The 22,232-nt window shown below is 67.1% G+C and overlaps 4 protein-coding genes across 4 annotated transcripts; 1 reads left to right on the top strand and 3 right to left on the bottom strand.

The window, feature by feature from the left end:
* Positions 1–621: 621 nt before the first annotated feature.
* On the bottom strand, positions 622–1,986 carry GPR61 (G protein-coupled receptor 61). Its single transcript, XM_030465583.1, is given in 1 exon segment — positions 622–1,986. A coding segment is annotated over 1 exon segment (1,365 nt).
* Positions 1,987–6,842: 4,856 nt separating this feature from the next.
* On the top strand, positions 6,843–9,031 carry AMIGO1 (adhesion molecule with Ig like domain 1; the record flags this gene model as incomplete). The annotated part of the gene is given in 4 exon segments (XM_030465319.1): positions 6,843–7,119; positions 7,122–7,406; positions 7,409–7,661; positions 7,663–9,031. Coding segments are annotated over 4 exon segments (1,509 nt in total), but the record flags the coding sequence as incomplete, so codon positions are not given.
* A 1,738-nt stretch (positions 9,032–10,769) lies between these two features.
* Positions 10,770–16,039, bottom strand: ATXN7L2 (ataxin 7 like 2). Its single transcript, XM_030465320.1, is given in 18 exon segments — positions 10,770–10,940; positions 10,942–10,990; positions 10,992–11,171; positions 11,639–11,678; positions 11,681–11,759; positions 11,906–12,079; positions 12,188–12,439; positions 12,538–12,620; positions 13,256–13,378; positions 13,381–13,541; positions 13,765–13,796; positions 13,838–13,933; positions 13,935–13,948; positions 14,051–14,067; positions 14,069–14,112; positions 14,115–14,155; positions 14,563–14,640; positions 15,931–16,039. Coding segments are annotated over 18 exon segments (1,638 nt in total). The 5' UTR covers positions 15,935–16,039.
* A 1,240-nt stretch (positions 16,040–17,279) lies between these two features.
* SYPL2 (synaptophysin like 2) lies at positions 17,280–21,455 on the bottom strand. The gene is given in 8 exon segments (XM_030465645.1): positions 17,280–17,988; positions 18,365–18,555; positions 18,646–18,854; positions 19,457–19,539; positions 19,541–19,561; positions 19,563–19,583; positions 20,582–20,653; positions 21,334–21,455. Coding segments are annotated over 8 exon segments (1,158 nt in total). The 5' UTR covers positions 21,385–21,455; the 3' UTR covers positions 17,280–17,478.
* Between the last annotated feature and the right edge of the window lie 777 nt (positions 21,456–22,232).

Below are 22,232 nucleotides of genomic sequence, written 5' to 3' on the forward strand. Positions count from 1 at the left end.
GGAAGTGGCGCCGCCTCACTTCCGCCTCGGTGCCGCGGGGCGTGATGGGAGTTGTAGTTCTCAAACCGGGTTCCCCCCCCCGCCCGACCCCGCACCGCTCACAGACCCCCCCCCCCCCACCGAGCCCCGCACCGAGCCCCGCACCGGTCCCGCCAGCCCCGTGCCCCCTCTCCAGCCCCTTCCCCGCCTCACCAGGGGGAATGCGGCCCTGCGCTTCCCCAGAGGCCTCAACCCCCTGGCAGAGGGGACACGGGGGGCAGAGGGGACACGGGGGGCAGAGGGGACACGGGGGGGGGGACAGGGACAGGGAGGGGACAGGGGGGCTGACGGCCCCCTGGCCGCGGGGACCCAGAGGACGGGGGTCTCCCAACCCCCTCTCCTGGCTGCCCAAGGGCCACACGGAGGTGAAGGGGACCATGGAGGAGACACCCCCCCCCCCCGATGTGACCCCGAAACACCCCCCCCACCTTCAGACCCTTTCCTTGGGCTCGCACCCACCTCCCCCCAAGACCCCGCAGCCCGGTGCGACCCCCGAGCCCCCTCGGGACCCCCCCTCGCCCAGCACCACACTCAGACCAGCTCTGCCCTCGCAGCCGTGTTTGTCCCCAAACCCCCCCAGCGCTACAGCTCCGGCTTGGAAGAGGCGACCACGGGCACGGAGCCCCCGTCCGCCCCCCGGCGCTCCGGCCCCTCCGCCGCCTCCTCCTCGATCTGCCCCGGGATGCGGAAACCGGCGGGGAGGGGCGGGGGCTCCGTTTTGGGGCTGGGGGTGCGGGGCGGGGGCTCTGCGGGACACGCGGTGCCCTGGAGGAACTGCAGGAAGTTCTCCTCGATGGAGCCCTCCCGGCTGGGCAGCCGCAGCTCCTCCGGGGGCGGCTGCTTGAAGAAGCAGGTGAGGAGCCGGCCCAGCTCCGCCCGGATCTGCCGGTTGAGGCACCCGTAGAAGAAGGGGTTGGAGGTGAAGCAGAAATAACCCAGCCAGGTGACCACGGTCTCGGCCGCCGGCCCCGCCAAGGGCTGGGAGCTGAGCGCGGTGTAGAGGTGGAAGGAGAAGTAGGGCAACCAGCAGAAGAGGAACTGGCCCCCCACGGCCAGCAGGATGGCGGCCGCCTTGCCCCCCCCAAACGTCCTCTGGGGGGTGGTCCGGGGGGCTCCCGAGGTGGTGACCATGGTGGAGCGGCTGCTGAGCGACTCGGAGCGGCGCCGCGGAGTCTCCATCCAGGTGGGGAGGGGGCCGTGGTGCATGGCGGCCACCCGGGCCACCTTGAACATGCTGCAGTAGACCACCACGATGATGAGGAGGGGCAGGAGGAAGTAGAAGGCGGCGAAGAAGACGACGAAGAACTTGCAGTAGGGCCCACGGCTCCATTGCAAGGAGCAACCGCGGCCGGCGGGCGCCGGCGGTCGGTCGAGGGACAACCAGCCCAGCACGGGGACGAGGGAGGTGGCCACGGCCTTGAGCCAGACGCCCACCAGGACGCAGGCCACCAGCCCCACCGTCATCCTCACCTCGTACCGCAGCGGGTGCACCACGTAGTAGTACCGCTCCACGTTGATGGTGGAGATGGAGAGGATGCACATGCTGATGAAGCAGACGCTGAGGAACAGGTAGACGCGGCACATGGCCTCCCCAAACACGGGGCTGTCGAAAACGGCCGAGCCCGAGAGCATCTCCAGGGGCATCAGGGTGAGGGCGGCCAAGAAGTCCACCAGGCAGAGGTGGAAGACGAAGACGAACTTGCGCAGCGCCGGCGTCTTCACGATGACGGCCATGACGGCGGCGTTGCCCACGATGGCCGTCAGGTCCAGGAGCAGCATGAAGAACAACCCCACCGACTTGGAGGCCACGTCTTTGGGTTTGCCATCCACCGTCCCGTTGGGGGGCATGGAGCCCGGGGGGGGCTGGAGCCCCCGCACCCCCCTAGAGCCGTTCCAGGCCCACGGGGCGGGCAGGGAGGGCTCCATCCTGTGAGCTCACCGGCCCATGGCCCATCCTCAGGGTGCTTGGGCATCGCTGGGGGTCACATCCTGGCCCCCCCACGCGCCCAACCCCCCCGGCTCGTGCTCCAGGGATGGGCGGTGCCGGGGGGGGGTGGGGGTGGCACTCAGAGCACCCGAGGGTGCCCCCCGGCCCCCCTCATCGCCCCACTCCTCGCCATGGTACCTGCAGAGAATGTGGAGCTGTCAGTGGGGAGGGGGCACGGCCCTGGGGAGACCCCCAAGAGCTCAGGGAGCTGAGTTGAGACCCCCAAACCGCTGCACCCATCACCCCCCCCGGCTCTCCTTCCATGACATTCCCCCCTCCCCCCCCTCCCCAGACCTCTGTTTCAAGCAAAAATGAGCAATTCTAGGGCTGAAGCCCCCAAGCTGTGACGTTTCAACCCAAAAGACTCCAGTGGGATCCCTCACCCAGAGCCCAGGGACCACGAGGGGTTGTGGGGATGGGTGGGGGGTCCCTCTGCACCCCGGATGCCTGGGTTTGCTCCTCGTGCTTTGAGGGCCCTGCGTTCCTCCCCCCACACCCATCCCTCGGGTGGTTGCTGCCCCCCCCCACCCCCAGTGGGTGCCACCGGCTGCAAAGCAATGCCTGGGGTGGGGGTGGGGGCCCGGGGGCCATTCCGACCCCTCCCCACCCATGGGTGCTTCCCCAGCGGGGTGGGGGTCTCCATTCCCCGAACCGCGGGAGGGAGGGGGTTAATGGCAGGGGGGTGCAGGCAGGGGGGTGCCCCCTCCCCTGCCCATCTCCTTCCACCACCCCCCCCGGGAGCGATGGGTCCCACCCGCCCCCTCCCCACCGCATCCCCCCACCCCCATCACTCCCCGCCAGCCCCCGGGGGGGAGCAGCTCGACCCGTGGCACTTACCCTGGGAGGGGGCTCCATGGGCGGGGGGTCTCCAGGTCGGTTCTGGGGGGGGTCCCGGTGCTGGCGGGGATGCGGGGGGCCGGGCCGGGGCCGGAGCCGCTGCGGCGGGGAGGGATGCTCGGTGCCCGCCGGCTGCTGGGTCTAGCACCCACCGCCGGCACGCCGTACCCCCGGCACAGCACCCCGCGACGGCTGCGGGACCCCCGGGAGAGGGGGTGGGGGCAGCCGGGTGGGATCCCGGCTCACCCCCCCCGGATTGGGGGATGGAGATCCCGCCCCCGCCCTGGTTCCACCCCGCGCATCATTTCGGGCCTCAGTTTCCCCAGTTGTCCTGCGAAGAGGGGAGGCGGAATCATTGGGGGGGGGGGAATGGGAGGGAGAAGCCCCCTCGGGGCGGGGGGGCAGAGGGGGGGAGGGGAGGGGGGCAGACACGTAGGTGGGGGGGGGGGCGGTGGGATGGAGGGGAGGGAGGGAAGGTGGGCGGTGGGGATGGGGAGGGGCGCAGAGGAATGCACCAGGGTGGGGGGGCCGCTCAGAGGGGTCGCAAAGCCCCCCCAGCTCTGCCCACCCCCAGCCCAGTGCCTCTTCCCTTCATCCCAGTTCAATCATGGAGCAACTTGGGACGGGGGCAGTGCCCCCTCCCTGCCCACCATGCCCCATGCCTCAGTTTCCCCAGAACAGCCCCCAAGGGGGGGTCCCCATCACTTCTAGGGTCCGTCCCCCAAAAATGTCTGCGCAGGCCGTGGAGCTTCCCCATGGCAGCGCCCTCCCCCACCCATGGTGCCGGGGGGGGGGGGGATGGGGTGTCCGAAGGGACCCAGTGCCGGGGGGGTGGGAGGTGGCCAGTGCCATCGGGCGATGCGTGGCCCCTGCAACAGACCCCGCGCGTCACGTGCCCATTGCTAGGTTACCGGCACCCGAAAATAACCCAAAAATAACCCAAACCAGATTAGAACCGTGGGGACCTCGAGTGAACCAACCCCGCCCCCCCACGGCCCTGCACCCCCACGGGAGAAGGGGTGTTCGGGACACGCGGGGACACCCATCCTGCCCCATATCCCCCCATCGTGGGGCCACCCCCCCCCCCCCAACACCCGGGGGCCCCCCCCCCCGGGGCCCCCCCCCAAACCGGGGTGCCCCCCCCCTTCCCCCTGCTCCCGCCTCCCCGGGTGCCCACCCCACGCTGGCGTCCCCACCCCAAACCTTGCACCTTGGCACCCTGGCTATCTGTACCCCAGATGCCTGCACCCCAGCACCCCAAAGCCCCAGAGCCCCGAGACACATGAGACCCCAGCAGCCCTTGCACCCCCAAAACCCCGGTACCCGGGGGATACCCCAGACCCCCTTGCACCCCACACCCCAGCTCTCCCCCAGGCATCCTGGCACACCCCGCACCCCAACACCCATCCACAGACATGGGGACCCCCGCCCGGACACACGTGATAAGCATGTTCACACACGCGTGTTCACACCCCCGGGTGTGCGTGTGTTGCACACGCGTGTGCAGCTGACGGGCCACAGATGTGGAGAAGGCACGCGTGTGCACATGAGCCTGGCGATGGGGCACACGGGGCACACGCGTGTCCCTGCTGCTCCCGTGTGTGTCTGGGCCGGTCTGTTCATGTGTGTGGCTGACACGCGTGTGCTCCCGTGTGCGGGAATGTGCGGACACGGGTGCTGTGCCAAGCTCCCCCCTCTCCCCCTCGACATCCTGGGGTGCCCTCCCCAGGTCCCCACCGTGGTGGCACAATGTCGGGGGACACCTGGGACCGGGGGTGCTGGGGGGGTGTGGGGTGCTGGGCAGGGATTAGCCCCTGGATTAAAGCAGAGAAACTGAGGACGATCAAAGGACAAAATTCTTTGTCACCCCGGGGGGGGACACACAAACACAGACGATGGCACCAGGGGGAGGGGACCACGATGGCAGCAGGGGGGCACACACACGAATCCCTGGGTGGGAGCGCGTGTTGGGGTGCCCGTGGTCGGGGGCACCCTGGGGACACCTCGCTGGGACAGGGGGAACCGAACCCCCCTTTAATTATCGCCCCCCTCCCCCCCCCTTCAATAAAAAAGCTGCATCATCCCAGCGCCGTTCCTTCTGTCCCTTTCCCTCTAATTCCGGACCCAAAACCTCAGCGCAAATGATTTGTGTGGCTTAAAATATCCCCGGGAGCAGAGACGGGGCAGGCGGGGGGGACACGGGGCACCCTGCCCGGCCGGGGGGCAGCGCCCAGGGGTAGGGACCCCAGGGCAGGACGTGGCCCCTCCGTCCCGGGGGGGGAACACTGGGGTGTGGGGCTGATAGTGGGGAGTTTGGGGCCGGAATGGGGTGAGGGGCAGTGCTTGGGGTGAGGGGCAGTGCTTGGGGGTGAGGGGCAGTGCTTGGGGGTACACTGGCTGTTAGTGGGGCAGCGCAGATGGATTTGGGATGGGACAGATGGGAATGGGATAGGGACGAGGATGATATTGGGATAGTCCATGGAGAAGGGGAGAGGGCTGAAGGGGGGCATGGGAATTATGGGATGGGGACAGGGTTGATGGGACAGGATGGGGACAGAATAGAAATGGGGACAGCAGTTGGGCCCAGGACAGGGACTGGGATGAGAACAGGGGTGATGGGGACAGGGATGGGATGGGAGTGGGATGAAAATGAAGGCAAGAGATGGGATAAGGATGAGGACGGGGGTGATGAGGGGCAGGGGACAGGGAACTGGGATGGGGACAGGGAATGGGCACAGGAATGTGGAATGAGCACGAGGATGATGGGGACAGGGACAGGAATGGGATGGGACAGGATGGGAATGGGGACGAGGACAAGAATGGGGATGATGGGGATGGGATGGGGACAGGGATGGGATGGGATGGGATGGGGATGGGGACAGGGATGGGATGGGATGGGATGGGATGGGGATGGGGGACAGGGATGGGGACAGGGAGAGGGATGGGGCTGTGTCCGGGTCTGATGGGGTCCCAGGGTGGGTTCCTGGGGGCGGCCTCAGCCCGGGGGGGGGGGGTCCCGGCCAGCAGGGGTTAAGCGTTCGCTGCCGCCATTGGTTGGGGGCGCTGGGGCGGCAGCCAATGGGATTCGGGCCCTGGGCGGGGGGCGCCGCCCCCAACTCTGTCCCGGGGCCGCGGGTGCGCGCAGCAGCCGGGGGGGGGGGTCGGCCCGGCCCGCTCGGCTCGGTTCGGTTCGGCTCGGTTTGCCCCCTTTCGGCTCGGTTGGGCTCCTCTCAGCTTTGCTCGGCTCCCTGCGGCTACCTCTCGCCTCGGCTGGGCTGGATTCGGCCTAAGCCCGACTCGGCCCCGCCCGGCCCCGCCTCGGCTCGGTTCGGCTCGGCCTGCCCGGCCCCGCCCTCCTGCGCACCGGCCCCCGGTACCAGGTCCCGGTAACGCCCCGGGGAGCGGGACTGGGGGGCGGGAGGAGGCGTGGGGGGGCAGGGGGTGTGAGCATCCTCCCCCGGGGGCGCCGGGGCCGGGGGGGCTCTGCAGGGCGGGGGGGCGCGGGGCTGCAGCCGGCGGAGGGGCCCCGTGGGGAGCCGGAGCCATCCCGTGTCGTGACAGCGGGAGACAAAGCCACCCCGTGTCGTGACAAAGGGTGAGGAGCCAGCCTGCTGCATGCCGTGACAGCAGGTGACAAAGCCCACCCTGTGGCATCTGCTGTGACACCGGGTGACAAAAGCCACCTCGAGCTGTTGACATTGGGTGACAAAAGCCACTCCGTGCTGTGACACTGGGTGACCAAAGCCGCCCTGTGCTGTGACGCCAGGCGAACAGCTGGCTGTCACCCAGGGTGGCCAAAGCCATCCTCATGGCACATGTGTGACGCCAGGTGACCAAACCAGGCTGTGCCGTGCCACCAGGCAAGCCCGGCACATCCCGTGGCGCTGGGGGACAAAGCCACCCCTCTCCACATCCCCGGGTGACCAAGCCACCCTGCCCCGTGGCACCGGGTGAGCAGCCATCCCGGCGCATGCTGTGACACCGGGTGACCGGGTGGTCCCGGTGCCCCATCCCCAGCGCCCGTGCGACATGGTGGCCATGGAGACCTTTGGGGTGGCAGCGTCCCCACTGTCACTCCGCCGCTGTCCCTGTGGCTGTCGCTGCTGTGGGGGTGGGCGGGGGGAGCTGCCCCCCGCGCTGCGTCTGCGCCTCCAACATCCTCAGCTGCTCGCAGGCGGCGCTGAGTTCGGTGCCGGTTCCGCTGCCCCGCTTCACCGCCGTCCTCGACCTCAGCCACAACAATGTCACCCGCCTTCGGCCGACTGGGCTCCGGGCCGCCTGGCCCATCTCCACTCCCTCTGCTCAGCCACAACGGGCTCAGCTTCGTCTCCCGAGGCTTTCACCAACGTCCCGCACCTCCGACACCTCGACCTCTCCTCCAACCGCCTGCGGGCTCTGGATGAGAACCTCTTCAGCGACCTGGCCGAGCTGGAGGTTCTCCTCCTCTACAACAACGAGATCTCCACCGTCGACCGGACCGCTTTCGAGAACCTTTCCCACCTCCGCAAGCTTTACTTGGGTCAGAACCGCATCGCCCGCTTCCCCTGGAGCTGCTGCGGGACGGGACCCGCCTGCCCCAGCTGGCCCTTGGACCTCTCGGCCACCGGCTCCGGAGCTTGCCGGTGGGCGAGCTGCAGGCGCTGCCGGCGTGGCTGCGGGACCGCCTCTACCTGCACGCCAACCCCCTGGCCTGTGACTGTCACCTCTTCCAGCTGGTGTCCCGCGGCCACCGCCGCCGCCTGAGCGCCGTGATGGATTTCCAGGAGGAATTACGCTGCGTGCTTCCCACCTCCCGGCGCCGTCGGGATCCTGAGCCTGGCCGGCCGGCAGCCCCTCAACTGCAGCGAGGCGAGGGAAGCGGTGCTGGAAGGCCACTTGGGTGACACGGTGACCCTGAGCTGTGACACTCGGTTGCAGGGGGTGCAGAGCTGGTACTGGGTGACCCCGGGAGGCGAGAAGGTGCCGGAGGAAAGCGGGAACGGCAGCACCCTGCTCCTGGCTAACGGGAGCCTGCAGCTGCGAGCCCTGCGCCCCGAGGATGCCGGCACCTACTCCTGCTGGGTGGGGGGTCCTGTCCTCAACGAGACCCTCTACGTGGAGCTGCTGGTGCACAACTTCACCCTGCACGGTCCCCACGACACCCTCAACACCGCCTACACCACGCTGGTGGGCTGCATCCTGAGCGTGGTCCTGGTCCTCATCTACCTGTACCTCACCCCCTGCCGCTGCTGCTGCTGCCGCGGCCCCGAGAAGCCCCCGCCCCCCCGCGATGACAGCATCAACTCCTCCGTCCTCAGTGCCACCCCCAACCACGCTGTCCCCGGGGAGCCCTGTCGGTCCCGCTCGGCCTCCATCACCGACCCGGGGCAGAACGGGAGGTTCAAGGTGGGGGCACCCCCAGCCCCCCCTCGGCACGGCCCCAAGGCGCAGAGGAAGGTGTCAGACCCGGACTCCGTCAGCTCCGTCTTCTCTGACACCCCCATCGTGGTGTAGCTTGGGGGGGGTGTGGACAGCCCCCATGTCCCCGTGTCCCCACCGCTGCCGGGACCTGTCCCCAAGGGATGCACCGGGGGCAGCCGGGAACCCGCTGCTACGTCCCCACCTTGTGGGGGGGACGTGCCATCACTCCCTTCCTGGACCCATCCGAGGTCACCCCCACAGAGCTGGCACCACGGAACCACCAGGGACAAAGGGGTGGCCGTGGCGACATCGGGGGGGCAGTGGCCCATTGCCCACCTGACACCAGAGAACTGCAGGTGACAGCGCTGGGACAGCGGGTGCTCCCCAGGGGTGGCAGCATCAGGGTCACCCCACGCCAGGAGATGGTGCCAGGGCCCCACTTTGTTGAGCCCCACCCTCGCCGTGCTGACCCGCCCCCCCCAGCATGCGGATCACCAAGCATGAGCATGTGCCACCCCGGGGAGCACTCAGTGGGGCATATGAGGTCATGTCACCCCCAGGACCCCCAACACCCTCCTGCACCCCACAACTGTGCAACACACAGCAGCAAGCAGGCCCCCCACCATGCAGGAAGTGAGACCCCCGGGGTTCCAGCACCCCAATGCTGGGGTGCAAATCCCCCCCTCCGACCTGTGTCCTCACAGCCCGTGTCCCGTCTGTGTCCCCTCCCCAGGCTGTGCCCCCCCCACCCCCCATGCTGGCAGCTGATGCCTTGGCCAAAATAAATGTGTTTCCTCTCAGGCTGCTTTTGGGTGTCCCCAAGATTTTGGGTTTTTTCCCCAGGATGGGGAAGTGGGGGGGGAAGGGGGAGAGTAGGGAACAGTCAGTACCACATGCCAGCCTGCAGGACCCCCCTGGGGTGGGGGATCAGACTGAGCCACCCCAGCCTGGAGGGGGGGGGGATGGGGAGGGGCTGGGAAGAAAGAGATTTGGGGAGAGGGGGAGGGGCACCAGGTCACCCCTGCCCCATCGGGTTGTGCTGGGATGGGTTCTTGCAGCCCCCATGCCAGCCCTGTGCTCAGTGCTCCCTGACCCCCCTCAGCACCCACTGACCCTTAGAGCCCCCACTCACTGTCGTTCTGCAGAGGGCACTGAATGGGGGGTGGTGCTGTCCTGTTGTCTTCTCTGGGGACACCTCCCTGTCCCAAGGGGGCAGGGCCACCCCTGTCCCTCTGTCCCTCTGGCTCCTAGGGGGAGCCCTGCCAAAGCCCCTGCCATCCCCCCTGGGGACACCCCAGCCCTGCTCTGCCCTGCAGGGTTCCTGGGTCATCCAGGTCCCAAACACAGTGAAAATTCCCCCGCCAAGGATGCAGCCCCCCCGCACTACTTTTTTTTTGTTTAATTTTTTTTTAAAAAAAAAACAAACAAACCCAGCAATAGTAACTATAAAATATCAGTGGCCGTGGTGACCAGCTTGGTGGCCCGGTGGTGGCCTGGTGGTGCCGTGGTGGCGGTCCTGTGCTCGGGTCCCCCCTGTCCCCGGTGCTGGGGATGGTTTAGCAGCAAGAGACAGAACTGAGTCTTGAGGTATTTTTCTGGAGGTTTTTCCTTCTTCTTTGTGGCTCCTTGGACATCCTCAGGCCCACGGTGGGGGACACAGGGGGTGGCCCAGTGACACCACTGTTAATGGGCTTTGGATGCGGGAGAGGAGAGGAGCTGGTCAGGGTGTCCCCCACCAGTCAAGGTGTCCGCAGGGTGTCCCATGAAGGTTTTGAGTGTCCCATGAGCCAGCGTGACCCATAGTGTCCCATTCGGGTCAGGATTCCCCATGGTGTCCTCACCCAGGTTATGGTGTAACCAAGACCCAGCCAAGATGTCCCAGGGGTGTCCCCAGAGGGAACCACTGCACCCACACCATGACCACGGCGTCCCCCGTGTGACCCCACTTGGGGCCAGGGGCTGCCCAGAGTCCTGCGGGTCTGTCCCACTCCTGGACGTGGCCACCCCAGAGGGCTTGGAGGGGAGGTCCCATTTCACTCCTCTGCACCCCGGAGCCCACGGGCCCCCCTCGGCACCCACCCCCCAGCTCCTCAAGTACCTTCAGGCACTCCGCTTCTCCTCAAAGCCAGGGGGTCCCGGCTTTTCCTCGCGGACCCCGAGTTGGGGGTGGGCCGGGGGGGTGGGAGGTTGGGGGGGCACAACCTTGGTGCTTGAGGCGGCGCGTAGTGGCCGAATTCTTGCGCTTCTCACCTCATCCTCCGAAATGCAGCGGGGAGGGGGCGGGGGGCCCCCCCGGACGTGAGAGCTGAACCGTGGGGGCGCGGCTTCCGGGGGGTGGGGGCAGCCGTGTCCCGTGTGTGCCGTTGAGGAAGCGAGGGAGGAGGAGGGGAGGATGAAGAGAAGCAGCAGCCGGACAGGCGGAGGGGTGGGTTTCGCTTTGGAGGGGGGGGGTGGGCAAACGCTGGCAGCTGGGGTGGGGGTTTGGTTTTGTCCCTGAACAGGTCGTTTATGATAGGGGGGGGCCGCTGGGGGAGGGGCTTCCGTGCGGGGCTCGGCTCCGTGCGGGGGAGGGGGGGGTCGCGGGCTCGGGCGGATTTGCTGCTGGCTTTGGTGGGGGCAATTTGCTGAAGGAGGGGGAGGGGGTGTGGGCGGGCAGGGGGGAGGTGATGGACTGGCTGACCCCCCCCCCCGCACTCCGGCTGACTGCAGGCGGCTGCCGCGGGGGGGACCCACGGTGTAACTGAGGCTGGAGGGGACCCGACCCTCCCGTGTGCCGGGGGGGGGCACGGACGGGGGGAGGAGTTGGGGGGGCCCATGAAGGGGAGCGGGGCTGCAGGGGCAGCGGAGGGGCTGGGGGGGGGGGGGGTGGGGCGGGGGGGGAGGGGGCTCAGCAGCTGGAGGGATCTTCCTGGGGGAGGGGAGAGGAAGGGTGAGATGGGACCCCCCCCATAAATCCCTCCGCTCCCATCCCTGCCACTCTGACACGACCCCCCCAATTTAGGTGGGGAGGGGTGAGACAGGACACCCCTAAATACCCCTCCCATGCCTGCATCGTCCCTCCCCCAGTTTAGGTGGGGAGGGGAGGAGATGAGACCCCAAGAAATCCCCTCCCATCCGTACACCTCCTCCAGCTCCAGTGGAAGGGGTGAGATGGGACAACTCCCCCCTCCCTAAATCCCATCTTCCCCCCCCCATCCCCTTCCCCATTCAGGCGGGGAGGGCTAAGGCAGGACCCGACCCCCCCTCAGGATCCCCCCAGCTCACACCGGGAGAGCCCCCCCTCAAATTCCCCTTCCCAATCCCACCGGGAGGACAAGCCCCTCCTGGGGGGTGGGTGATTGGCACCCCCAGCCCCCCCCCGCCCCCCCCCCTCACCTCCAGCGGTGGGCGCTGAGTGCCGGGTCCAGCATGGAGCCAGAGCCGCACAGAACCGGTCCAGCCGCCGGTTGAAGACGTAACAGCCCGGGCTGACCAGGCGGCTCCCGAAGGTGCAAAACTGGGGGGGGAGTTTGTGTCACCAATATGAGGGGGGCACAGTTAGCATGGCCCCCCCTCCCCATCCCCACCCAGGGGATGGGTTCACGGTTGGGGGGCTCCAACACCTCCCCCCCTCACACCTCCCCACCCTGGTCCCTCACTCACCGCCTGCGGCCGGGGGGGTCTCGTAGGGGTCGGGGGGCTCCTCGCACCCCCCTCCTCCTCGCTCTCCTCGCTCGAGACCGGTTGCCCCCCTTGTTGAGTGGGGCGAAGGGGAAACACCCCCCTGCCCCCCTGCCCAGGTGCATCCTCAGGGTCACTGTCAGAGAGAGCCGAGCCCTGCAGTGAATGAGAGGGGGAGGGAATATTTTTGGGGTGCCCCATATGGGGGTTGCTCCCCTCCCAACTCTCCCCCCTCCCCTCCACCATCACCAGCGGGGTCCTCACCTGGGGAGGGGGCAGTGGGGGGGCTTGGCTCGGCAGGGAGAAGCGATGCTGGGGGGGCTGGCGAGGGGCTGGGGAGGCTCGGAAGGGTCCTGCTGGGGTGGGGGGGCGGCGGGGGGGGGCGTAGCTCCTTGCCAGGGGGCTCCTGTCTTTGGGGGTGTCCCCTCTGCGGGCGTTGGCTTTCAGCTCGGCCACCAAGATGTCAAAGTCCTTGGCCCGACCCCGAACCTCCCGGCGCTGGTGAACCGAGTGGATCTGATGGGAGACAGCAGGGAGGGGGTCAGGGGAGGGGTTTTGGGGTGGGGGACACACACAACACCCCGTTATTTCCCCCCCCCCCAGCACCCCGCTACCTTGCAGGTCAGCAGTCGGGTGCAGATCTTGTTGGTGTCGGGGTTGAGGACTCCGCACTGACGGTTCAGGTCACACTCCTTGCCTGTGGGGACAGCAATGCTGGGGGGGGGACCCCGGAGGTTTCCCCGGGGTGTGGGGGGGCATTTGTGTCAGGGATGGGGGGTTAAATTATTTACTCCCCCCCCAGTCCAGCTCTAAGTTGGTTTTTTCTGGGAGAGGAGGGAGGGGTATGGTGGATATGGGGTGGGGCACATGGGGTCATTGGGGACCCCCCCTCCCTGGACGTGGGGGGGCTGCAGGGGTCACCAGGGATGAAGGAGGAGATGTGTGTGTCCCTCAAGAGTCATTCTCCATGGGGTGGGGGGCCACCATCTGCTGACCCCCACCTTGGGACCAGCCCCCCCATTTCACCCACACCCTGGGCTGGGCAAACACCATCACCCCACAGCATCCCTCCCACTCCCATTTTCTGGGGGGGGGCACACACAGGGGGGGTTCAACCCTACCTCCTACTCACCCCCACCTTGGACACCAAATGGAGGCTCAGGGCTGGCGGGGTGGATTGTGGGGGTGGGGGGATGGGACATAACCCCCCCTTCGTACAAACCCCACAGCCAAGCCCAGCCCCCCCATGCCAGAGTCCTGACACACCTCCCACCCATACCCCATCGACAGCCAAGGAAGCATTTTGGGGGGGGGAGGGAACAGGAGACTCACGTGCCATTTTCCTGTGGGACCTGGGGTGGGGTTTGGAAGCCCCCCCCTCCTTCTCCCTGTGCTCTGGGGTTTTGCAGCTGGGTGTGGTCGGCGGGCATGGCCGAGTCCCCCCCACCCCCGGGTATTGCTGGGGGGGGCCTTGGGCGGGTGGGGGTGGCAGGTTTCCCCAGGGGGTTTCCTTTGGAGGTGGTGGGGTACAGGCCTGGGGGGGCACCTTAAGCCCCTGCAGCCCTCCGGTTTGGGAATGCTGGGAATCTTCTCCAGGTTTAACCAAAGCACAAACAAACTGGGGAGAGAAATTGGGAGGGGGGAGAGAGTTGGAGAGGGTGAGAGTTTGGGGAAGAGGAGAAGAATTTTGAGAGGGGGAAGATGATCTTGGAGGGGGGGAGAAATTGGGAGGGGAAAGAAAATCGGAGGAGGGGATTTGGCCGGGAGAGGGATTTTAGGGGGAAAAGGGAGGGAACTGGGGGATGGGGGAGATAAAATTTGAGGAGGGGGGGAGATCTCACCAGAGGTTGCCTGCCTTGTCCGTAACGCTTATCGGGCACGAGCTGTGCGACCCTCTCCCGGGCCACGGGGGGCTCTGCCCCCCCCGGGGGTCCCTCCGGCACCGGCTGTCCCAGTTGAGGTGGGCATCTTGGGTGGCTGGTGGCACAGGGTGTGCAGCTTGCCCAGGGGGGCCGTGGCGACGTTCTGGGGAAGGGGAGGGCAAAACCAGCGTTACCCCTCCCCGGGGGCCCCCCACCCCACCCCAGCCCCCAGCCCCCGGGGGGCAGCGGTGTCCCCCCCACTCACCGCAGTGCTTCTGAAGGCCTGGGCTTCACCACCTGACTGCAGTGGCTGCAGGACCACCAGGTTAGAACTCGTCCTGTGCTGGGCACTGCCCAAAGATGCTCATGTCTGGGGAAAGAGAGGATCAGGGGGCCCGGCCCAACGGGTCACGGTGCCGGTACCACGGGAGTGCCGGTCACACCGGGTCACTGTGCCCATCCCAACTGGATGTTGATCCCACCCAGCTGCAGTGCCAATCCACTGGACCTCAGCTCTGATCCCACTGGATCTCAGCTCTTGATCCCACTGGGTCACTTGAGCCGATCCCACCGGATCTCGGTGCTGATCCCACTGGATCTCGGGCCATTCCACCGGATTTCCAGTGCCAAGCTCTTCAGGTCACGCTCTGATCCTACTGGATCTCAGCATCGATCCCCACCCAAATCAGGGTGCCATGGGAAGTGTCAGAGCCCGAGGGTGCAGGGCTGAGGCCCGCTGTCCCCCCAGAGGTCCCTGACCCCCCCACGGGTGCTGACCTTCCTTGATCAGGGTCATGGCATCCAGCCTTCTGGCACTGCTCTTCCCGCTCTCCTCCAGCTCCGACCCCGACCCTGCTGGTGACACGACCCCATCAGCAGCTGCTGGCATGGGGACAGTCCTGGGCTGTCCCTTCGAGTCCTCCCCCACCATTCCCAGCCCTTCAAATGCCACCAGTGGTCCCCAGACAATGAAACCAGTTCAGACCAGAGCAGAGGGACGGGTCCACCCTGGGAGAGGGGCTGGCACCACCACCCCCATTCCCCATACAGACACCAGTGGGGTGTGGGGGGATGTGCCTGGGGACACCCTGGGGACATCCCGGTCCTGACCCAGCAATACCTGGGGACACCTTTTGCCAGGTGAGTGTCCCCAGACCAGCTGGTGTCCACTGGGCCCAGTGGGGATGTGTCCTGGCCAGTCTGTACCACACTGGGTGCCCAGTGCCATACTGGGTTTCCAGTGCCATCCAAACGGTGCCCAGTCCATCCTCAGTCCTACCAGGTCACACCATACTGGCCACCCAGTCTGGATCAGCTGTGCCATACTGGGAAGCTTAGTGCCTGTCTGGATGTGGCCATACTGGGAACCCCAGCCCAGTCCGGTTGTGCCATTCCTGGTTGCGAACAATCCTGTCAACACTGTGTGCCCAGTCTGGCATCAAGCACTGCCATAACTGGGAGCCCCGTCCCTCCTGCAGTGCTTGGGAGGTGGTGCCATCCCTTGCCACCTGCCTGGTCCCCCCCCCCGCAGTGACACGGGTCACCTGCCTGCTTCGGGATGACACCAGCAACTGGTTCCCAGTCTGGGCTCCCCAGTTCCTGATCCAGATACCGCAGTGCCCACCACATCCGGGATGGGGGCAACCGGTGTCTGTCTCCCAGTGACAGGCTCAGGGTTTCCCAGTGACCTGACTGGGGTACCCAGCGCCAGCTCTGGCTGACTGGTGCTGCCCGGTGCTGGTGGCCAGTTCCCCGGTGCTGGTGGCAGTTCCCGGTGCGGGTGCCTGGTTCCCCTGTCCCCCTGCCCAGGTCCCGGTGCCCGCTGCAGGATGCCCGCTTCCCCGGTGCCGGTTGCCGCGTTCTCAACAGCCGGTTACCCGGTACAGATGCCCGTTCCGTGTGCCGGTTCCCGGTGTCGGGTGCCCGGCGCAGGATGCCCGGTTTCCTATGTGCCCGGGTCCCGTACCGTTCTCCCGGTTCCCTTTTACCCTCTCCCCCCCCGGTGCCCATCACCGTTTCCCACCCCCGTTTGCCCCCTTCCCCCCTGCCCTCCAACCGCTCAGCGGGCCGTCGGGAACCGGGGTCTCGGGCGCGGCCGCGTTACCGGCAGCCCCTTCCTCCCCGTCCCCCCCCGCCGCCCCTCACCCATCTCGGTGCCCGCTCCGGCCCGTTCCACCCATGCGCTCCAGCTCTGCCCCGCGAACTCCTCCAGGCCGGCACCCTCCGCTCCGACGCCCCGCCGCCATCGCCGCCCGCGCGCCCACGAGCCGCCATCGCCACCGCCGCGGGAGCGCGCCCGCCGCCCCCCCCCCCGCAACACAACGCTGCCCCCCCCCGACACCCCCACCCCACGCCCCCCCCCACGCCCCTTCGCCCCCGCCCCCCCCCCCTCCCCTCCGTCCTCGGCCGCCGCCCCCGCCCGCGTGGCCCCGCGCATGCGCTGCGAGCCCCCCGCCCGCCCCGCGGCACCACGGGCGGTGTAGTCCTGACCCCCCCCCACATCCCGGGGGTGACCCCCCACAGCCGACCCGGGCATCGGGCGGGATGAAGAAACATAAAGGGGTTGGGAACGGGGGTCTCCAGAGGCCCTATAGGGGATGGGGTCTGTGGAGCCCTGTATGGGCCATGGTTTCTGTGGAACCTTATAGGGTCTGTAGAGCCCTCTAGGGGGCTGGGGTCCGTATAGCCCCTTATAGGGATAGGGTCTGCAGAGCCCTACAGGGGGTGGCATTTCATACAGCCCTATAGGGGATGGGGTCCATAAGCCCTAAAGGGGATGGGAGACCGGGGTCCATCGAGCCCCATAGGGGGATGGGGGTCCTACAGCCCCTATAGGGATGGGGTCTGTGGAGCCCTGTATGGGCCATGGTTCTGTAGGAACCCTATAGGGTCTCTAGAGCCGTATAGGGAATGGGGTCACGGAGCTCCGTAGGGGATGGGGGTAAATAGAGCTCTATAAGGGATGGGGGTTAATACAGCCCTATAGGGTCCGGGTTCCCTAAAGCCCTGTAGGGGATGGGGTCCATACAGACCTACATGGGAGTGGTGGGGGCCAGGGGCTCCAAAGACCCCTATATGAGACTGGGAGTCCATACAGCCCCATACAAGGATGGAGGCCATAGAGGCCTATACTGGGCTGGGGATTCCATATAGCTCTATATGGGAATGGAGCTGGGGTCCATAGACCCTATACAGGGCCAGAGATCCATATATCCCCCTGCAAGACTACTATGGGTCTGGTGTTCCATATAGCCCTATATGGAGCTGGACAGACAGGTGTGATATATGCATCCCTATACGGAAATGGACACCCCAGGTGCTCTCTACCCCTCTATAGAGCCGGGGCAGCAGGGGTTTGCCGTGCCCTTATAGAGGGCAGGGATTATATATAGCCCCTATATATCAGCAGGTGGACAGTATTTAATTGCTCCCTGTGTATAGAGCTGGGCACCGGGGGTTGTGTGAGGCCTTATACAGAGGTGGCCACCCCCGGATTGTATGCAGCCCCTGTGTGAAGGGTTTTGTACAGAGCAGGACACCCAGGGGTTGTGTACACCCTTCATACGGCGTGGGACACCAGGAGCTGCCTCTCTGTAAAGCTCCTTATACAGAGTGGGAGATCCAGGAGTTGTATGTACCCCTATATAAACTCATTTTTACACAGCAAGACACCCGGAGTGTTGTGTTAACCCCCTATATAAAGGTCATTAGAGAGGGTGGGACACCCAGGGGGTGTATATAGCCCTTACACAGAGCCAGACACCAGAGGGTCAGCACCCCCCTATAGAGCTGGTACCCAGGACTTTTATACACCCCCCATCCATCGGGTGGCCGGGGGTCACCTGTACAGCCCCCCCCAGTACAGCACGGGACCCCCAGGGTTACGCAGACCCCTATGGACAGCTGGGCAGGGGCGGCCAATGCCCCCACCCGGGGTGTGTCCCCCTTCCCACTAGAGCATCCACACCCCGACCCCCGGGCCAGTGACACCCACCCCCGGGCCAGTGACACCCACCCCCGGGCCGGCGGCCGGCGCGAGGTGCCGGGGGGCAGGCGGGACCCCCCGGGAGTGCTACTGCTTGTCGATGGCACCCTGCTCGGGCAGCGGCCTCGGGGGGCCACGATCACCCCACGCCACGGCGTCTCCTGCAGCACGAACCAGCAGTTCCCAGCCCAGAGCAGGAAGTTGAGGAACCCAAAGAGCTGCGGGGAGAGGAGAGAGGGGCAGGAGAGACCCCCGAGGGGGCACTCCTGGGTAAGGCACCCCTGGGTGGGCAGGCACCCCACGTACCCCGTGTGTCCCGTGTGTTCTGTGTCCCCACGTGTCCCGTGTATATCATGACCCCCGTGCACCCCGTGCACCCCGTGTACCCCGTGTATCCCACGTACCCCACGTATCCCGTGTACATCATTGACCCCCGTGCACCCCGTGTGCCGCCGCGTGTCCCGTGTATCCCGTTTACTCCAAGGCCCTCGTGCACCCCATGCATCCCCTACACCCATGCACCCCACGCATCCCGTGTACCCCGTGTACCCCACCCACCCCACAGCCCCACACGCCCACCCACCCGCCCCTCACCACCGAGATGTTTGCCAGCCCCATGGCGGGCGTTGTGCCGGGGGTGCAGACCACGTCCTCTCTCTGGCAGACCCCCATGGCATCCACCAAGCTGGACGGCCGCGTGGCCGCCTTCACGTCGCTCAGTCCCTTGCCCCACGCCGCTGCCGCCACCAGCCAGAAGAAAGTGAAGCAAACGGTGACGCAAAATCCTGCCGGGACGGGGACAGAGCGGGGTCAGCTCCCTGCTGCCCGGAGGGGGCGAGGGGAAAACCGGCTGCGACCCCTCTGTGTCCCCCCACCCCGTACCGCGCAGGGGAGCTTCTTGTTTTCGGCGTAGAGGGAATGGAAGCGCAGGTACAGCACCAGGGCTGCCATGGCGTAGAGGAAGCAGAAGACCCCCAGGGTCACGAAAAATTCGGCGGGAGCGGAAAAATCACCGACGAGGTACAAGGTGCGGATCCCCGAATCGCCCTCGCAGTCCGGCATCCCGAAGGGGATTTTGTATAACCTGAGAGAGAGGGGAAAGCCAGGGGAATGGATGGACGGCCTGGGAAGGGAGGGGGTGATGGGGATGGGCAGCTGGGGTGGTCCCTCGGGGGTGAAGGGCAGGGAGCCGATGCTGCTGGGAATCTCTGCTCTTTGCTGTGGGCTGGGGTTAAAACTGAGGGCTCATGGCTGGTCTGGCTCCATCCTTGCCTTCCCTAATTAACGAGGATACCCCCGGTCTTCCCCGATTAATGAGGATCCCCTCTGATTAACGAGGATCCCCCTGAATGGCTGCAGGAAACCGATACCGGGGGATACCCTGTAGTGCCGGGGGGGACACAGCACGGGGACAGTGACAAGAGAAAGGGATAAAACCGTGGCTCATGGCTGGGCCCGGCCCATCCTCACCTTCCCTGATTAATGAGGATCCCCTGGGTCTTCCCTGATTAACGAGGATCTCCCTGGTGTTGGGAACAAGAGCGGGGGACCACCCCACGGTGCCAGGGTGGGACATGGTGTGGGGACATCCCAGCAGCGGGCGTGGGGTTTAACCCCAATCTGGCACCCCACGTCACCCCTGCCGCTGGCTGTGAGGCCCCCCAGGTGTGGTGGGGGTCCCCTCACCTGAAGGGGTACCCGAACAGGACAGAAACGACGCTCATCTCTTGGCTTTCGCCGCCGCATTTCACCGTCGCCCCCGTCTCGCCGACTGAAGGAGCCGCAGGACCCGGAAAGCGAAGATGGCAAAGAGCTGCGGAGGAGGAGCAGCGGGGTCGGGGTGGGGGGGCTCGACCCCCACCTCACCCCCCAACCTGGGGTGGTATCCACCCAGCCGGCACCCTGGAGGGTTTGCACCCCTGGGCGCTGAGTCACAGGGGGTGAAATGGGGAAGGGGCGGGATGCTCCGGGTGGGGGTGAACCTTTTCCTTCAGCTTCGGGGGGTCTGTGCACCCAGGGCCCGATCCTGCACCATGGCCCGCTGGCGGGGGGAAGCACCTCCCACAGGGGATTATTCAGAGCGAAAAGCATTGGGATGGGGGGAAAAACCACTCCACCCGTCTGCTCCGGGTGGGAGATGCACAAATGGCTCTGGCTTCGTGCCCTGGAGTTGAGCTCCCCCCTGCTCCGTGCCTCAGTTTCCCCAGCGGTGAGGCCGGCTGGGAGCCCCCTGGCCATGGCGAGGCCGTGCGGCAGAAATGCCGCCCTGAAACCCAATCCCGGAGCCATTCGTGGCATGGCGGGGACAGGGACACGGGCGCTTGGCTCCCCCCGTCCCCAGGATCCCCCGTCCTGGGGCCCGCTCACCCCCAGCCTCTCTCCCCACCACTCACCCACCCGTCTGGTGCCCCCCGAGCCCGTGGGAATGACGGGGACCTGACACCCCGATGTCACTGTCCCCTCTGCTGTGTCCTGGCAAAGCCACCTGCTCAAGGTCACCGGGGGGGACCCGTGTGGCCTGAACCCAGAGGTCCGGGCGGCCCCGCACCCCTCCTGCCCCGGAGACCCCCTCAGGATGGGACTGCGGGGGTGGGGGAGGCTCTAGAGGGGGCAAGAAGGGGTCCAGGGTCCCCTCATCCCGGGGGACTTAGGAAAGCAACGGGGCACCCCAAATCTGGGGTAGGTGAAGGGAAATGTGGGACCAGGGGCCCGGAGAACCCAGGGGTGCTGGGAAAGGGGCTGTACTGGGGAGGGGGGAGTCCCGGTGCCGGGATCAGGCCCGGGATGGCGGAGGGGGGGTAGGGAACTCACCCATTCCAGCACCTTGATGAAGCCCAGGGGCTCCAGGAAGCGGCCCCAGCGCACCCCACCCAGGACCCGGTCCTGCGGGGAAAGAGCGGCGGGAGCCGGGGCACTGGGGGGGCTGCACCGGGGAACGGGAGGGGGTACCCCGGGAGAGTGGAGGGTGGCACCGGGGACCGCTCGGGGGGAGAGGCTGGCGGGAGCTCCGAGGGACCAGGGGCTGCACCACGGAAGAGGGAGAAGTGTCCCGGGGAACGGGGGGACCGCACCGGGAGACCGGGGGGGACAACACCGGGGACGGGGGGGACAACACCGGGGGACGGCGGGCTGCTCCTAGGGGCTGTTCTAAGCGAGGGGCTGTCCCGGGGGATCTAGGGGTTACAACCGGGGACCGGGGGGGCTGCTCCGGGGGCTATTCCGGGGGCGGGAGGCTGCCTCGGGGAACCGGGGGCTGCAAGAGATGACCCAGGAGGCTGCTCCGGGGGCTGCTTCGGGGGACCGGGAGAGTATTCCGGACTGGGGGTCTTTGAACTGGAGACCGGGGGCTTGCAAGGGGAGTTACCGTAGGCGGGGGGCTCTGCTGGGGGACCGGGATGTTGCACCGGGACACCGAGGAGCTGCCCGGGGGAGGTGCATGCGGGGACCGGGAGCTGCACCAGAAGTTTCTACGGGGACCTGCGCCGGGCTCCGAGGGTCCACACCGAGAGCCTGCCCCGGGCAGCGGGGGGAAGGGGGGGAAGGGTGTCACACCGGAGCCGTACCTGGAGCCGGGGTGGTTTGTCGCCAGCCGAGGGGGCACCGGCCTCGGACATGGCCGGGCCGGGGGGTGGGTGCTGCCTCCACCGCCCTCTGGGACCGCTCGGCTGTCAGAGCCGCCACCGGCAACCCCACCGCCCCCGGGGCGGGTACAAAGCCCCCGGTCCGCCCCCGGACACCCCCGGTTCGCCCATGGTCCCTCCGCCCAGGGCAGACCCGGCCCCCAGCAGGGGGGGATTGGTCGCCCACCCCCCGGGCTCTCTCAGCCCTGCAAGGGGACCGGGGCCGTGCCGACAGCCCGGGGGGGGGTAACGGGGCTGTAACCGGGAGCCAGTAACGGGGATGTAACCGGGGATTTGGTAACGGGGATGGATCTGGGGGGGTGGGGGGGAATGGGGCTGTAACCGGAGGGTGTGTGTTTATATCAGGGGGTAGCGGGGCTGTAACTGGAGGGGGGTAACGGGGCAGTAACCGGGGGGTAACGGGGCAGTAACTGGGAGGGTAACGGGGCTGTAACTGGGAGGGTAACGGGGCTGTAACTGGGGGATAACGGGGCAGTAACCGGGAGGTAACGGGGCTGTAACTGGGGGGGCAACGGGGCTGTAACTGGGGGGTTAATGGGGCTGTAACTGGGGGATAACGGGGCTGTAACTGGGGGGGGTAACGGGGCCCTAGCCGGGGGGGTAACGGGCTCTCGGCGCGGCCCCGTGAAGCGGAACGGCCCAAGAATCCCCAGTGGTACCGCGGTACCGGGTCCCCCAGTGCCGGTAACCCCCGCCCGGTGCCGGCAGCGGCCCCTTTGGCCCCGCCCCCAGTTTAGGCCCCGCCCCCCGGTTTAGGCCCCGCCCCCTCATGGTCCAGATCACGCCCCCCGCCACGCCCCCTTCCTCTTCCTTGGCTCCCT

Source organism: Calypte anna, chromosome 26 (assembly GCF_003957555.1).
Source record: "Calypte anna isolate BGI_N300 chromosome 26, bCalAnn1_v1.p, whole genome shotgun sequence".
NCBI classification, from domain to species: Eukaryota; Metazoa; Chordata; class Aves; order Apodiformes; family Trochilidae; genus Calypte; species Calypte anna.